Source organism: Acanthisitta chloris, unplaced genomic scaffold (genome assembly GCF_000695815.1).
Source record: "Acanthisitta chloris isolate BGI_N310 unplaced genomic scaffold, ASM69581v1 scaffold34571, whole genome shotgun sequence".
Classification (NCBI taxonomy): domain Eukaryota; kingdom Metazoa; phylum Chordata; class Aves; order Passeriformes; family Acanthisittidae; genus Acanthisitta; species Acanthisitta chloris.
Window position 1 is genome coordinate 1 of NW_008658493.1, and position 15,306 is coordinate 15,306.

At 42.9% G+C, this 15,306-nt stretch overlaps 1 protein-coding gene across 1 annotated transcript in view; it reads left to right on the top strand.

Annotated features, from left to right (window-relative positions):
* Positions 1-157: 157 nt before the first annotated feature.
* ANKRD27 (ankyrin repeat domain 27 (VPS9 domain)) overlaps positions 158-15,306 on the top strand; it is a 28,385-nt gene continuing 13,236 nt past the window's right edge. The window contains exons 1-17 of the mRNA XM_009085101.1: positions 158-282; positions 1,436-1,546; positions 2,625-2,781; positions 4,265-4,419; positions 4,692-4,751; positions 4,844-4,897; positions 4,982-5,047; positions 5,127-5,203; positions 5,608-5,729; positions 6,638-6,716; positions 7,513-7,645; positions 11,615-11,707; positions 12,499-12,626; positions 13,040-13,122; positions 13,855-13,970; positions 14,672-14,764; positions 15,277-15,303. Of these exons, the coding sequence (XP_009083349.1) occupies positions 181-282; positions 1,436-1,546; positions 2,625-2,781; positions 4,265-4,419; positions 4,692-4,751; positions 4,844-4,897; positions 4,982-5,047; positions 5,127-5,203; positions 5,608-5,729; positions 6,638-6,716; positions 7,513-7,645; positions 11,615-11,707; positions 12,499-12,626; positions 13,040-13,122; positions 13,855-13,970; positions 14,672-14,764; positions 15,277-15,303 (1,656 nt within the window). The 5' untranslated portion in view covers positions 158-180. The remainder of the gene's footprint in view (positions 283-1,435; positions 1,547-2,624; positions 2,782-4,264; positions 4,420-4,691; positions 4,752-4,843; positions 4,898-4,981; positions 5,048-5,126; positions 5,204-5,607; positions 5,730-6,637; positions 6,717-7,512; positions 7,646-11,614; positions 11,708-12,498; positions 12,627-13,039; positions 13,123-13,854; positions 13,971-14,671; positions 14,765-15,276; positions 15,304-15,306) is intronic.

A 15,306-nucleotide genomic window follows, 5' to 3' on the forward strand; every position in this document is an offset into this window, starting at 1 on the left:
AGCTAAGCATGCTGTGGGCTGCTTACATCAGCACCTGAAACTGCTTTGTCCTTTTGGACAAAGAAATCAAAGTGCCCCTAGGAATTCCCAAACAGTGTGTTTTAATAGGTACCACGTATGGCACAGCAACCATTCTCCATGTGTGTTTTAGAAAGTCTCCTTGGAATCCCTGAAGTCCATATGGCTATGTATGATGAGGATATCTTGAAGAACCCCTTTTATTTGGCCATTCAGAAGCGGCGCCCTGACCTGTGCAGCAAAGTGGCAGAACTCCATGGCATTGTAAGTATCAACCTGTGGATTTGGAAGCTGCTTATTATATAGTAGCTCTTTGAATTTGATTCATATGTCTGCTGTGAAGTATGCAGAGAGGAGTTCAAGCCTACAGAACTTGGAAGTGAAGCAGAGGACTGAAGGTGCTTGTTATTTACTGGTGTGGGTCTCTTGGTGTATTGCATGGCAGTAAAAGGGCAAGGCTGGTGTTTCTAAGCTTTACAGGAAACTTACTTTCTTTGCTATGAGCTGAAGTTATAGTCTCATGTGCTTGTGACTTCAAATGGGATTGACCTTTAGAAATTCCTGGTGGACAGGTCACTCATTTCTGACAGCATTTTACATAGCAAAATAAAGCTATTAAACTAAGCTGGAATAAAAACTTCCAGTTCTATTTCTAATCTGGGTGTTCTACAATTAGTCTTCATCCAAAATTAAGAGTGTGGAGATTATTGTTACCTGGTGATGAAATTAATCCTTAAATTGACACTGTTCTTTCAATTCTGTATTAGGTGATGTGATCAGCCAAACGTCTGTTCACCAAATCTGTTGTAACACCACTCTGAAAGCTTCTGAGTGCTGAAAGTGCTTCCTGCTTCTGTGATGTGATCAGCCAAATGTCTGTTCACCAAATCTGTTGTAACACCACTCTGAAAGCTTCTGAGTGCTGAAAGTGCTTCCTGCTTCTTGCCCTTAGTAGTGAGCTGTGTTTCTTTTCAGCTTGCATACAGTGTTGTATGCAGAATTTGTTGCTCATTAAGAATGTCCCAAGTGGCCAGTCTGTTGGTGTAGACCCAAGATGTTTCTTACCTTAGATTTTTCTCCTCTTCTTTTTGATGGATTTTCATTTTAGATTGAAAATATGCTTCACTTTCTTATTAGCTGCCTAATTTTAAGTCACTAAAGATTTCATCTCTTCTTAGTATCGTTTGCTTCAGTTGCATCTGTCATCCTTTTTCAGACAGGTCACTGAATGAAATTCTGGGTTCCTTACTGGCCTGTGTGTCTGGTGATAGCCTTTTCATTTAAACAAAAGCACCTGTAGTTGCTATGTGTTTACTAGTAAATATTTATAGGCAGATTTAATTACTTCCCTGAAGGACATTGATGTTTAGCTGGCAATACATGGCATTCTCTCTAAAGCATGATTTAACTTTTCTAGGTGCTAGTTCCATGCAAGGGAAGCCTTTCAAGCTACAGTCTGTCTACCTGCCAGTTTGAATCTTACGTTCTGAAGCCACTAGAAGAGAATTTTCAGACCTTAAACGGAAAGGTATATCTGTTCTGCTATCTGAATGTAGCTTGGGGACACTCCAGTAAGTGACTCACTGCAGCTGATGACTGATCGTGTGAAGTAATGGTTACAGGAGATGTAACCAGGAGTTATGACTTCTGACAGGTAGCTCTGTTGCCTTTCCAAGCCAGAGTTGCTGGGGATATGCTGCTTTCTAGCTAAAGCTGTACTTTGGCATGCCCACGAGCATAGGTGTCCTGTAGCACAGCCTCTGATTTCAGCTGTGGTAGTGAAGAACATTTGTCAGCTTACATGTGTTGTGTGGCAGGACTGCCTTTACCACTTGGTTAAGAACTGTCTCCAGCTCTCAGGCAGGTGGTAGTCTGCCTGTATTGTGTGCAGCTGCAGGTTCACCAAGGCTTAAGACAAAATTGTGATGGTGTTTGAAGTCTGCTGGGGTAGTTCAGGGAGCAGAAGGTGAGTCCTGCAGCAGCACACCATGGCAGCCAGTGCTGACACTGCATGGGATCCCAGCTCCTTCACTTGTCATTTTGCAGTACAGTCTGAGAACTTGCCCCCTTGAGAGCTTGCAGGGCTATCATCTAGGTCCTCCTGCTGTAGATGTCCCCACTGGACCTGCTTGCATAAAGCTGAGCGTGAGAAATACAAACGTGATGTTTTTCTGAAGCTGAGCTTGTGTGAGAAATACGTGATGTTTTTCTGAAGCTGAGCTTGGGTCCCAAGTTTAAGTTGCTGTATTTTTCAATTTCCCTTCTGCTAAAACTGTTCTAAAATGTGCAGATAGCCACTTGGACCTTGGTGACTGTCTGAAACCTCCTTATAAAATGTGCAGATAGTCACTTAGACCTTGGTGACTGTCTGAAACCTCCTCTTGTAGTAGACTGTAGGCCAAGTTTAGCTAGCCACTGTAGCATGAAGGAGCCTTTGTTCCAGTGTCTGCACAGCACTGAGGATATGAAATCTCTTGAATCTGGGGCTTTCTTGTCTTGCAAGTTTCTCTTCTTTCCCTTGAAATGTAACTATGCAATTTAGAAGCCAAAGAGTAGCTTTGCTTCTGGCAGAGTTTCAAGCTCGATCTGGTTTTGTTTTGTTTCAGGAGATCTTCATACAAGGAAACCTCATCATTTTAGGAACCGGCTTTAATTATCCTCTCTCGGTACCTGTTCTCTTTGAGGAAACATTTTACAATGAAAAAGAAGAAAGCTTTAGTATACTATGCATAGCTCATCCATTGGAAAAAACAGAAAGCTCAAGTATGTATTGAAGTGTTAACTTGGTGATTGCCTTTGCACAGTGAGCAAATGAGTGTGTTTGATATGCTGAATACCTCTGTCCATTCCGAGAAGTGTTGCTTGGCTCAAAGCCTTAGGCATTTATTAGCTTGCTGGGGCAGACCTTGCTGTGCTGCTGGAGAGAAACACAAAGTTGCTGCCAGACAGACTTGATTCTGTAGGATTTCTGCCCCAGTCTCAGCACTAAGAGTTGTCTGTGCAATACTTAATCCAGCATGATTTTTGTAGCAGTGCTCAGTTTGTGCTGCCTCAAAAAGGGGGTTAGTGTTCAATGTGGTGTCTAGGTGCAAGGTGGATGCACAGAACCTGTGGAGAGGTCACTTTCCTGATCACTCTGTCAGCCAGAGGTGGTATGGCAGAGCTGTGCAGCAGCTTTCCTGGTGGTGGCCTGACTCACCAAAGTTGAATGTCTTGATTTGTCCTGCACTGAAAGTCCTTAAGGCTGGAACACCATTTCCAAGACTCCTGTTAGAGCTGTGAATCTAACAGGATTTGCTTGTGAACTTGTGTAACAACCTGTGTTTACTAATTAAAAGGAACAGAAGCTCCTTAAGAAGCTAAGAAGCTTCAGCTTTTTCTGAAATAAAAACATTAGTCTCCCTAAATAAATAAGAATGTTGGAGAGAAGTGATGAGCAAGTGAAGGAATATTAGGGTAGTGGGAAAATAACACTGTGAGGGAAGTATGGAAGTTGTACTGAGAAATAATAGCTGGCACACATAGAGCCTTGGATTCTAGAAATGTTAGTCTAAAATTGATCCTTGTGCTGGTCCAGTTTAACCATTAGTAATGCTTAGTTTCATGGCATTCTTTGAGAAGGGAAGGACTTGGTAATTCCAAAAGTCATTTGAAATGGAGATTTAAGGCTGTTGTTAGTTCGCTCTCTGGCAAATGAGAGACTTGCCTAGGAAGAGAATTTGGGAAAGCAATAGGAATTCTAAGTGAGGCTTTCAGTTGTCTTAGTCAGAAGGAAAGTGGATTTGGTTTAATGTTTACATGAGGCAACTTTGCCCTCCCGTTCAGAGAAAGCATGTCTAAATAAAGAATAGGTTATGTAAAATCCAAGATGGGATTTTTACAGCTCACTTAAAGCGCCCTGACTTCCTGCATGGGCACTCAGTCAACACTGTAATGTGCTTTTCTCCTGCTCCCAAGCTTGACTTACACAACTCATAAGCTGAGTGCATGTGGCAGTAAATTACCTCAGCGTAGCGAAACGTGTGGAAATGGTTTTAGTGGTTCCACATAAACACTTGACATAAAAAGCAAGAGACCACTCAAATGTGGTGTGTTAAATTCTGTAATTAAAAGCAATACTTCTAGTTAGAGGTGTAATAAACTGAGCCAATGTCTCAGTGCACTCAAACTCTGTGTATGCAGGGGCAAAGTGTTTTACCATGCTCACATATTGAGCCTCTCTGTCAATTCTTGGCTTTCATTTCAGGTGAATCTCCAGCTTCATCAACCTCCTATTCTCTGAAAAACATTGAAGATGTCAGAGAATTCCTGGGAAGGCACTGTGAGAGATTTGATAAATACATAGCATCTTTCTATAGAACGTTTAAGGAGCATGAAAGGAAAAGCCTCCGGCACTACATAGTCAGTATCTTCCTTCTTTACTGCTTTGGTTATCTTTGTCTCACTGAGTTTTCCTGTGTCAGAGTGGCCTAGAGCTGAGGAAGGGAGGAGGGAGAAAGTACAATTGGTACTCTTACCTGTTTGGTAAATGCAGTTATTCTGGCTAAAACTTCTCACAGTTCACACTTCTGAGGCAGGGAAGACTTTCTTTGCTTATTTAAGCTTTGTTCCTCCAAGTCACATTAACTTCAATCTGATGTTTGTTTTTTTCTTTTCTCTCCCCCCCCCCCCAGGATTCTGTCAATGCACTTTATACCAAATGTCTCCAGCATCTTTTGAGAGATTCGCACTTGGTAAACACTTACTCCCTAAATACATAGCTCAGTGTTACTTAAGCAGTAAATTTTCTGACTTTCTCATGCTGTTTATGGCTTTCCTTTTCTAGAAGATGCTTGCAAAGCAAGAAGAGCAGATGAATCTGATCAAACAAGCAGTTGAAGTAAGCATCTGAAGTGAAGGAAAATAATGAGCAAGCTATTCTTAACCCTCCCTTTCATGCCTAAAGTACTGTTTTTTTCTACAGATGTATATCCACCATGCTATTTATGATCTAGTCTTCAAATACGTGGGGACTATTGAGGCAAGCGAGGTAAGTATGTTTGATTGCTAAATACTAGTAACCTGAATCTAAAGCATTTTAAGAAACCTGTTGCCTTTGTCTTGATTAGGATGCTGATTTTAATAAAATCACAAGGAGCCTTCAGGACCTGCAGCAGAAAGATATTGGAGTGAAGCCTGAGTTCAGGTGAGAGATGATGGTGGACTCTGAGGAGTTACTGAAAGCCTGTCTTAAATTAGGATCCTGCCAGCCAAAAAGTGTCTCCCAGACATCAGCAAATACTGCATTCATTTGGGATGGAAAGCAGAGGTTTGCAAGTGTCTTGTCAGGGCGGTGTTTGCATTGGTGGTTCTCTCCTGTGCGTTCAGATTTCTGTGCTTCCATAGTGTTTGCATTGGTGGCTCTCTGCTGTGCGTTCAGATTTCTGTGCTTCCATCTCCAGGGGACAGAAATGCAGCTGTACTGGGTGTAGAACTGGCAATATTTTAAAACCATTCTTCAATTCAGCTCTGAATAGGTTAAAACTTTGGCTCTGGACATCCTGCATAGGAGCTCTGTATGCTAATGATTCCTTTCAAATGGTTTTGCAGTTTTAATATACCTCGTGCGAAGCGAGAACTGGGTCAGCTGAACAAATGCACTTCCCCTCAACAGAAGCTGCTCTGTCTGAGGAAGGTGGTGCAAGTCATTATGCAGTCTCCTAGCCAAAGAGGTCAGTAATTAGCGACGTCATCATTTTAAACTTTTCCCTTAACCAGTGCACACAAAGAACCAAGGACGTACATGACTGTTTGGGTAGCACGTGTGGATCACACACAGTTAGGTTGGGGTGTGCCTTGCAAGTCTAAGCAAAGCAAAAGGGAAGCAAGGTAGACATTTCAGCACTGTTTCTTGGGGGTTGAGTTGGGGTACTTGGTTATCTATAAGTTTCAGCTAGGGCAAAGAGGAGCTTGTCTCTGCTAGGAGTCTCCCTCGTGTCACAGAACTGAGTGATCCAGTTTACATGAGGAGGATTGCTGTAGATCATGCTCCTTGAAAAGCTTGAAATTGATACTCTTGAGATGCATCTTCTGCAAAATGCAGTGTTAGTGGGGGACAAACAAACCTGTGTGCTGCTCTGGCAGTGCTACCCTGGGAATGATTCTGTGATCAGAAAGCATGAACCTGTTAACCTGGTATTTGTTTTATCTGGCTTGGAAAGAGGAGATGCTACACTATTTGCCTAGCAGAAGTGTAGTGAACTTCGGCTTTCCCTGCTTCATCTCTTCCTTTCTCCAGGAAGTCTGCTGGGTCAGGGACACGTGTACCAACTTTGAGGGAGCCTTTGCCCTTAAGAATTTCAGAGATCTTGAGGTAGTGCTCTGGCCCTTCCTGTGTAGGAAGGGAGAGCTGCTCATCAAATGCTGCAGTTTGTGCAGTACAAACTGTATTTGTGTGTTGGCTCCTGACAGCCTATTTCAGTGGGAGGCTGAGAACACTTGGAGAGCTGCCCTGGTTACTCCATGCACTCAATACTAGTGGAGCTGCTCCCTAGTCTTGGGAGGCAGAGCTCCATGTAGAGTTATTGCTCTTGATTTGAACCATGGCATGGCTAACATCAGATGTGAATTCTTTTTGCAGTTAACATGGAAACCATGTGTGCAGATGATCTTCTCTCTGTTCTGCTGTATTTGCTTGTGAAAACAGAAATCCCAAACTGGTATGTGACTTTTTTGGCTGTATAGAACTCTATCATCTCTTATGCTTAAGATGTAAGATTGCTGCTGTAAGGGCAAATGTTTCTGAACACACAGTAACAACATACTGAAAGTGCAAGAGGGCCTGTTGTAATTCAGGAGACCCTTTTTTAGTAGGACAAACAGCAAAGATGTCTTACAGATGTGACTAAATTAAGGACCTATCAACAATGTCTTTGATTCCCAGACTAGAAATAAGTTGTAATGGGAGGACATCTCTCCACCAAATCTGCATGTCAATAAAGACTTCAGAGTGGTTCTCTCGTCTGTGTTGGGAGCTGGGAAACCTTTGTGTATCTAGATACATTTCTTATAGGGAAACTAGATGTGAGTGCTAAATTGCATTCTGCTAGCCTGTGTCATTGTGTTTGTCCCTCCTCACTTTCAGTAAAGGTCTATCCAAACTGTTCCTGCTGTACCTGAACTGAATTTTGATGTTGGTGTATCCCATATCTGAGATCAGCATTTTGCCTTATAACTGTCACTGTGCACCAGTGCCAATGGTGCTTGAAACATTAATGTCTCTGAAGTGAGTGAAGGAATCTCCCACTACTGTTCTTGTCTTGTGCTCCATATTCCTTATATCCAACTAATATCTTTTCATTGAATATTTAAGGATAAGTAGCTCAGAACATCCATAGTATTGCTGACCTAACAAGCTTTCTAGACATGTGTTGTCTGCCTGGATTGCCTGAGATGAGTTGTAATATGCCATGCTAATGCCTTATTTTGGTTCATGGCTTTAACTTTTTATTTCAGGATGGCCAACTTGAGTTACATAAAGAACTTCAGGCTTTGCAGTTCAGTGAAGGATGAGCTGGGATACTGTCTAACCTCAGTGGAGGCTGCGATAGAATACATACGACAAGGCAACCTCTCTGACAGATCAACAGTAAGCTACTCTTAAAGTCTCTCAATGTCTGTGTGATGAGCTCGTAAGACTGTACCACCATGGGTGCAAACCCAGCCAGAGGACACAAACAGCTAACGGGAGAGTTCCCTTTGTTTGCTTAAAGAAGTGAGTTGAGGTGACTGTACCTGAAGCAAATGATAAAATTATTATCTAAATGATAACGATGAAGTCCTCACTCTGTAGCAACACTTGTTGTTCATTGTATACTGCTTGAGGAGGTAGTTAAATGTCAAGTCTGCATCTTCACATGATCAGAGGGAAAATAACAGCACTATTTTCTACAGCTTGAGTTTTCAGTAGATTTGGTATCTCCTGTTTGTACACACGGATGTGAAAGCAGTGCAGTACTTGAGCATAGCTTGAACAAATTGCTGTGTGATTTTAACAAGCTTAGTTGTGCCAGCAGAATGGAGATGGCAGTGTAATTCAGGACATCTCATGCTCTGCAAATTCAGTGTGTGTGCAGTGCAGGTTACTGTGCTGCACCAAGCTGACAGCTGAACGGGGTGCAGGGCTCAGGGAAGGTGGTTGAAGGTCAGATTTGCCTCTTGGGATCTCTCACCTGGCAGGGACAGGAAGTTTGTGGATGAATGAGTTATTTCCTGCTGGGCAACTAGACCTTTTGTCAATCAGATCAAATCCCTGTGGCCAAGCAAGGGTGGTATTATGTGACTTCAGAAACTGCTGTGATTTTAGAACTTGATAGCTGATTGAGTAAAGGAATTCAGTCTTACTGCTCCTGTAAAATACTCTACTGTTGTAAAACTAGGTTTTCCTGATCTGATGTGGAAAGCAAAAGGAGATAACTTGGAACCAGAGTGAATTCAATGTGTTTCAGTCTGCCCAACTGCAAAGCACTGGAATCTAACTGCAGGGGCCAGAGCAGTGGCTCAGTGTGCAGGGCTTGGGATTGGGATGGGACAAGCTGGGGCACAGACTTAAAGAGGAAGCGCTTAAAGTAAATTTTAGCTGCTTGTTATTCTGAGTTTGTTCTTTCCTGGGATCTTTCCATGCACCAGTTGTGCAGGTTTGTTTTGTACACTAAAAAAAAAAATAATCAAGCAAACACTACTTCATGTTGTGTTAAAGAGATCGTGGTATTTCTTGTCTGTAATGCTGTACTGAATTATGTTAAAAAATGAAAGTGTTAGCTTAAAAAGCAACCCAACCTGCTATGCAATTGTGCTTCCTGCAGTGCCTTGGCTGTCACTCACAATCCATGTACAAACAGCAGGGCTGGTGGTCTGAATGGACAGCTGAGGCCAAAGTAGAGTTGTCCCCACAGCAATGCAGCAAGCTAAAACAGTTTGTGCTGCTCTGAAATTTCTAGAATAAAGACTGTTTCCTGTCAAATGCCTCATCCTATCCCTCATCAGATAGCTAAGGATAGCAGGATTTTACACTGGGATTGCCCTCAGTTGTAAATGGTTATAACTGAAGTGCTGTGGCCAGTAAGGTACTTCATTTCTTTGGAAGGATGAGCTGTGTATTTGAGAAGTCTAAGTGAGAACAGTCTCACACTGCTCACATGAGTGTCTGCACCAGTAGATGAGCAAACGATAAGTGTTTTGCACATACTTCAGCTGGATCAGCTGCAGACCTGGAGCAGCAGCAGCCTCTGACCTTCTCACTTCAGTGTGTGTGCAATGTGAAATCCTCCTGCATTGCCTTTCATCAGTCAGTGTGGCTTGAGGGCAGCACCTGAGACAAGAGGGGAAGAGCAGAACCTTGAAGATGAGGAAGTGGGTGATGACTTTCCCTCAGCACAGCTGAAGAGGAAGGAGCTAGACCACCTTTTTCTCTTGTGTGAGATAAGGGGGAAGGTGGCACAGAGTGAAGAGGAAGACCACGAGCGAGCAAATTACCCCCTTGACAGGAATGGGAAGAGGGTAGTGAGGAAGTGGAGGAGCAATCCTCTCCCTGCATGAATTCAGCAGTTGAGATATTTCCTTTATTCTCTGGTAGATGAGATGAACTTTCTGCTTCGAGCAGCAGCAGCTGTCGTATTGATGCCCCATGGTTTGCTTTCCCAGGTTGTGCTGGAAGGGGTTGTGGGATGTAAGTGAGCAGGAACATTGCTGTGCCCTGGGGCTTCATTACAGCCCCTTATGTGGCTATAATTTTATAGCTGGCTTCAGACACAGCTCCTGGCAGCTGAGTAATGCTGCTCTCCAGTCCCTAATGAAGCTAACTAGGAAGGAAAGCTCAGCAGGGAGCTAATGCACCCTGAGGGATAATGGGCATATTATCACCCTCAGGTCAGTAAGTGAATTGCACTTGAGGTGTTCTTGCCAAATCCCTTTGCCCAAGGTCACGCAGGTCGTGCTGGTTGTGGGGAGGAGAGGAACCTGTAACTGATAGCACCAGAGAGTTGGGTTTATTTCCCGGGAGTTACTAACTGGAGTTGTAGTTAAGTAATGCTGACGAGCTGTGGGTACTAGTTACACTCCTGTTCACAGCCAATGTGTAGTAAGGCTGCAGTTCAGAGCATTGGAATGAGGAGTTGGAGCCAGCCACGAGGGGATAGGCAGAGTTCTGTTTCACGTAGGTGGAATTGGGATGGAGGAAATGCATGTGGAGAGGCCAGGAAAGGAAGTCTTGAACGGAAACTGTGGCATATAAAGTGTTTGGAGGGAAGAGAAAGTGGAGAGGATTTCTCCAAGACATTTGCCATAATCTGTGGCCATCCCTTTGGATTGATCGTTACACAGGGACACCCCCATGGGTACAAATATTTCACTTTACACTGAGAGTGGTGTTAGAGAAGAAGATCATTCGTGTTTGGATGTGTATTTATTAGACAACATACACTTAAAATACCTGACTGTCCCACTCAAAGCAGTCTCTGAAAAAAATCCTGGCCTGCAAGTGAAACTGGTATGAGTGAGTTTTGACTTTGAAGGCCCAAACTTCCTTAGTGTTTCAACCAATACCTGATTCTTCTCCTGCCTTTCACTTCTGAAGTGTTTTCACCTGGGCAGGCCTCTATTTTTTCTGATTGAGGCAATAGCTCTCTAAGGCTGCTGCGTTAGGGTTGCTGTCTCATGTGACTCAGTTATTCCACTTGGGGAACACTTCTCTGGAAAACATACTCTGTGCAAGGAACTGTACTAAAGCTGCTCTAGTTCCTGCTAGTGGTTACTAGGTTCTCCACAGTGAAAGTATAAAGCTGTCTGTGAGCATCCACACTAGGAATTCTGATCAGAAACTTGTGTCAGCAGTTAAACTCTGGATCAAGGATTTCTTAGGGAAGTTATTCCTGGTCACATTGAAGAATCTGTCCAAGGAGCCTGAGAAGATGAGAAGTGCCAATGCAAGAGCTGCACTACATCTGCTCAGCTCAAACACGAATCACCTAGAAGTGCCCCGAGGGAAACAGCAGGTGAATGACTCTGCTGTAGGGTGATGCTTAGCCTGGTACAGTCTCTTACTTCTCAGCAAGTAGCAGAGAGTTCAGCAAAGTCTGAGTCAGAGTTGTATCTGGCTCTTTTCCAGTAGCCACCAGCAGACATGTCTTAGGTGAGTCTGTCTATCTTTTCCAGTAGCCACTAGCAGACATGTCTTAGGTGAGTCTGTCTTAATTTCTTCTCGTGAGAAAGGTGTGTTGTTCCTCTTACGGTTCTTGCTGTCTTTGACATGTCTTTTCTAGTGTCACTGTGCCTCTGTTAGATGGCACAGCCATAACTTTGTTAATTTTCAGGTAGTTCACAGTGAGTTACAGTAGGGAATATTCTGGTTTGAATTTCTTGTTATTGCTTTGAACATCAGGTGTGCAGTGCTCCAAGTCTCAGAATCTTAGATGTGAAACTACTTTAGGCTTCACGTGTGTCAATTATTCATGGGAAGTATAGTGTTTAGTCTCTTTAGGAGTTGATTCCACCATTAAGGTACTTCACTTTTGCCTGCAAATGAGTGTGTAGATAATGGATCCATGTTTTTTGTTTCCAGGAATCCGAGAGCCTGTGTGACAAGCTGCTCTTGAGGCAGAGGATGAACTTGCTGTCCCAGATGGCTGCTACACCCATAGACTGCTTGTTTAAGGTGAGTAACTTTCATGGCAGAATAGGATGTGCTTGTGTATTGCATCTTTATATCCCTCCCTGTCTGCAATTTTCTGCAATGTAATGAAGTGTCAGTTACGTTAGTACCATGAAATGTGTTTGAGTAGATGATAAAAATTTGTGGTTTAAATCTAGTGCATTTCTGTGCCAAAGCATCAATATAATCTTAGGCATTTCAGCACATCATGTGAAATATGGAAGCAAATAAGGACGAAATGCTAATGCTGTTGGTATTGTTTGGCCCATTTAATGCACAGATGTGACATGACTATCTGGTTGTCTCTCACAGCTTTTAGTGCTCGAAATGGAAAGGAGTTTCTGAGATAATTTAGCTGTGGTCACCTGACAGCTACTTCATGTTGTATGTTATTCTCATATTGTCATTCTGAAAGAGTTTTGCCTACACAAGCACACAGAGAAGAGCTTCTAATTATATGTGTTCACAGCTCATGGCTGGAGTCTTGGCAGCTTCCTAGAGATGTTTTTGCACAGAGCGAGCTCAATTTCATGATTGAGTCTAAAGAGAACAAAAGGAATTGTTTTAATTTTTTATAGAAAGCAAAGTAAGCCAAGAACAGATTCTTTTTAGTGCTGAATGCCCATTAGGGGTTTTGTGCTGTGACCTTGTTCATTTCTGCTTTCTAATGCTTGAATATGTCTTTTATAATTGGTTCCTTTAATTTTGTGCTTCAGCAAATTGCTCTCTTTTTTTCTCAAAAGGAGGCCTATTACATTGGTTCCTCACCCTCTGTCTTCTCTTGTTTTTTGTAGCATATTGCTTCAGGTAATCAGGAGGAAGTGGAGCGACTGCTGAGTCAAGGTGACAGTGATAAGGACACTGTGCAGAAAATGTGCCACCCACTCTGTTACTGTGACAAATGTGAGAAGTTAGTTTCTGGGTAAGCACTCCTCTCTCCACAAATGCACAGACAGCTGTGTGAAAGTCTGAGATTTCCCTTGGAAAGTGTGCTGCTTTGGGGTATGGAGGCATTCTATGGAGCTTCAGGAGTGTGTGCTGGTGTGGTTTGAAAAAGCAGAGGAAATGTTAGCAGAGTGCAGAATGCCTTGGAACATGCCAGTTTTGTGGTGGAGGCTGTATGGCCTTTGGGAAATGTGGTTCTTCTCTGGGATCAGACTTGCAGCTCTGGCACCAAACCACATCTCTTAGCAGCGTGAAACTGTGTGTAGAATAATTTGTCAGGGTGCAAGAATAAAAAGTTCCAAAATCCATTTTTGTTGGCCTTGGCAATTGTTCCCTTCCTCTCCTCCTCACTTGGTGACTGAGCTGCTCTCAAACCATTGTGTGTTAAAGGAAGCTGAATGACCCTTCCATCATCACGGCGTTTTCCCGCGACGACCGGGGGTACACACCGCTTCACATCGCTGCCATTTGTGGTGAGTGGCACTGCCTTTCCTCATTGCTGTGTCCACTCCTCGTGTTTCACACCTTTCTGGGGGCATGTTTGCCAGCTTTGCATTAGAGTTGGAATTTTGGGTTCCATTGTTTCTGCTTCTTTGTTGTCAGTACTGGTATCCTGGCACAGGTGGAGTGACTGCATACTCTTTTAAGCTCAGCCTCTTAGGACTAAGTTATTCTTTGCTCCTTTGCTGGCTGTTTGCTGTGCCCACAGTGGTTACCACAGTAGTGCTTTCTTCATCTCTGGCCAAAGTAAAAATGTGTCATCAGAAACTAGTTGTTGTGAAGAGCTGGCGGATTGAGAAACGAGCCTTTTCTCTCTCCTGCAGCTTCCTGTGCATGGCAGATCTGTAGCATCTGTACTGCAACGTTCACTGACCTCACTTCATTAGAAGGGGTGTTATTTTCTCGGTGGGTTTTTGTAAATAATTTCCCTTTTTGGTATTCTATTGAATCCAAATATTTTACCTTTTCTTACTCATAGGATGCAAACATAGCTTGCTTTCAGCTGGGGGTTCTTTTATGGAGCTTTGGCCTTGAGTCATCTGCAACAAAATCCCCAACTACCAAGAAAGGGAACACAGTGTATAGAAACACAGTATGCAGAACTGCAGGGTGTCCTGCTTCATAGTTCCTGTTTGAACTTGAAAAGCAGCAATGTTCCTGTGTGAAATTTACCTCCTTGTTTTCATGTCTGCTTATTTTTCAAGGGCAAACATCATTTGTGGATTTACTAGTGGCCAAAGGAGCTGTTGTCAATGCTACAGACTACCATGGCTCAACTCCACTTCACCTCGCCTGCCAGAAGGGATATCAGAACGTTACAGTAAGCACCAACACCTCCTGTGAATAATGAATGCACCGAGCTCTTCTGCTGTTACTGCCATTTGGGTCTTCCAAGAAGCTCTTACCAGAACTGTGTCTGCTCTCAGGGCTGAGGATATTTCATCAGAGTAGTTTGCAGGATGTTTTGTTTTTCCTCACGCTGCAAGGTTTCCAGGCAGTGGTAATGTCCAAGCAGTTGACAGCTACACATACCTGATAATTCCTCCATTTTATTACTGCAAATGTCTAACACACAGTACAAATCTCTGCTCTTAGAACCACTGCAGTCGTGGGAATGAGTTAAATGACTTCAGTGTGTTTAGGGCAGACTGTGTAACTACACATTGTCTACTTGGGTTTTATAGATGTGATGTTCTTCCCTTAGCATTGTGGAAGTTGAGCTGTGGCTTCACTTGCACAGACTCTTAAAACAGAGTAATGTAGCTGTAGTGTGTGTGTTGCACTGTTTGCTGCAGTAGAGAATCCATTTCTTCAATGACAGTTTTGGCTTTGTTTGGTTCTCAGGGCAGGGCACAAACAGCACTGCAGTGCAGGAGGATGATGTCTGAGACAGGAGGCACAGCTAGCTTTTCATGAAAATGCTTCATCATGCTAGAACCCTAAAGGAATCTGCAGAGTAATAATTGTTTGCCCATTAATTTTTTAGCTACTTAAATGTCTACTTCTGTTTCTTCTTTTAAGCTGCTCTTATTGCACTATAAGGCAAGTACTGATGTTCAGGACAATAATGGAAATACTCCACTTCATTTAGCCTGCACTTACGGTCACGAGGATGTAAGTAATTGTTTTGGAACAAGCTAAATGGACCTTCTAATGGAATGGAATTAAGCTATGATGCAAATTTGCACTAGACTTATATATTTTACAAAGTAAATAAAAAGTATTTGGAGGTTAAACTATTTGATACTCTAAATTAGGACTTTATTCAGTAATTTGTAGCAATTTTTATTAAGGATTCACAGCAAAGATCTCAGTGCTGTGGCTGCCCCAACCCTAGAGGTGTTCAATCCAGGCTGGATGAGACCTTGAGCATCATGGTCTAGTGGGGAGGTGTCCCTGCCCAGGGCAGGGGTTGGGACTAGATGATCTGTCAGGTCCATTCCAACCCCTAAAATTCTGTGATTCTATGAAATTTAGCAGAGTTCTTTAACTCCTCATTTAATGACACTGAACCAAAGAAGTCTGTTCTTTAGGCAGTGGGTGATGAACACGTTTTAGGATTGCACATGTTCTCTGAATTGAGAGGCCACACTATGATTTATTGAGAGCTTTCCTTTTACTTCCAGTGTGTCAAAGCTTTAGTCTACTATGATGTG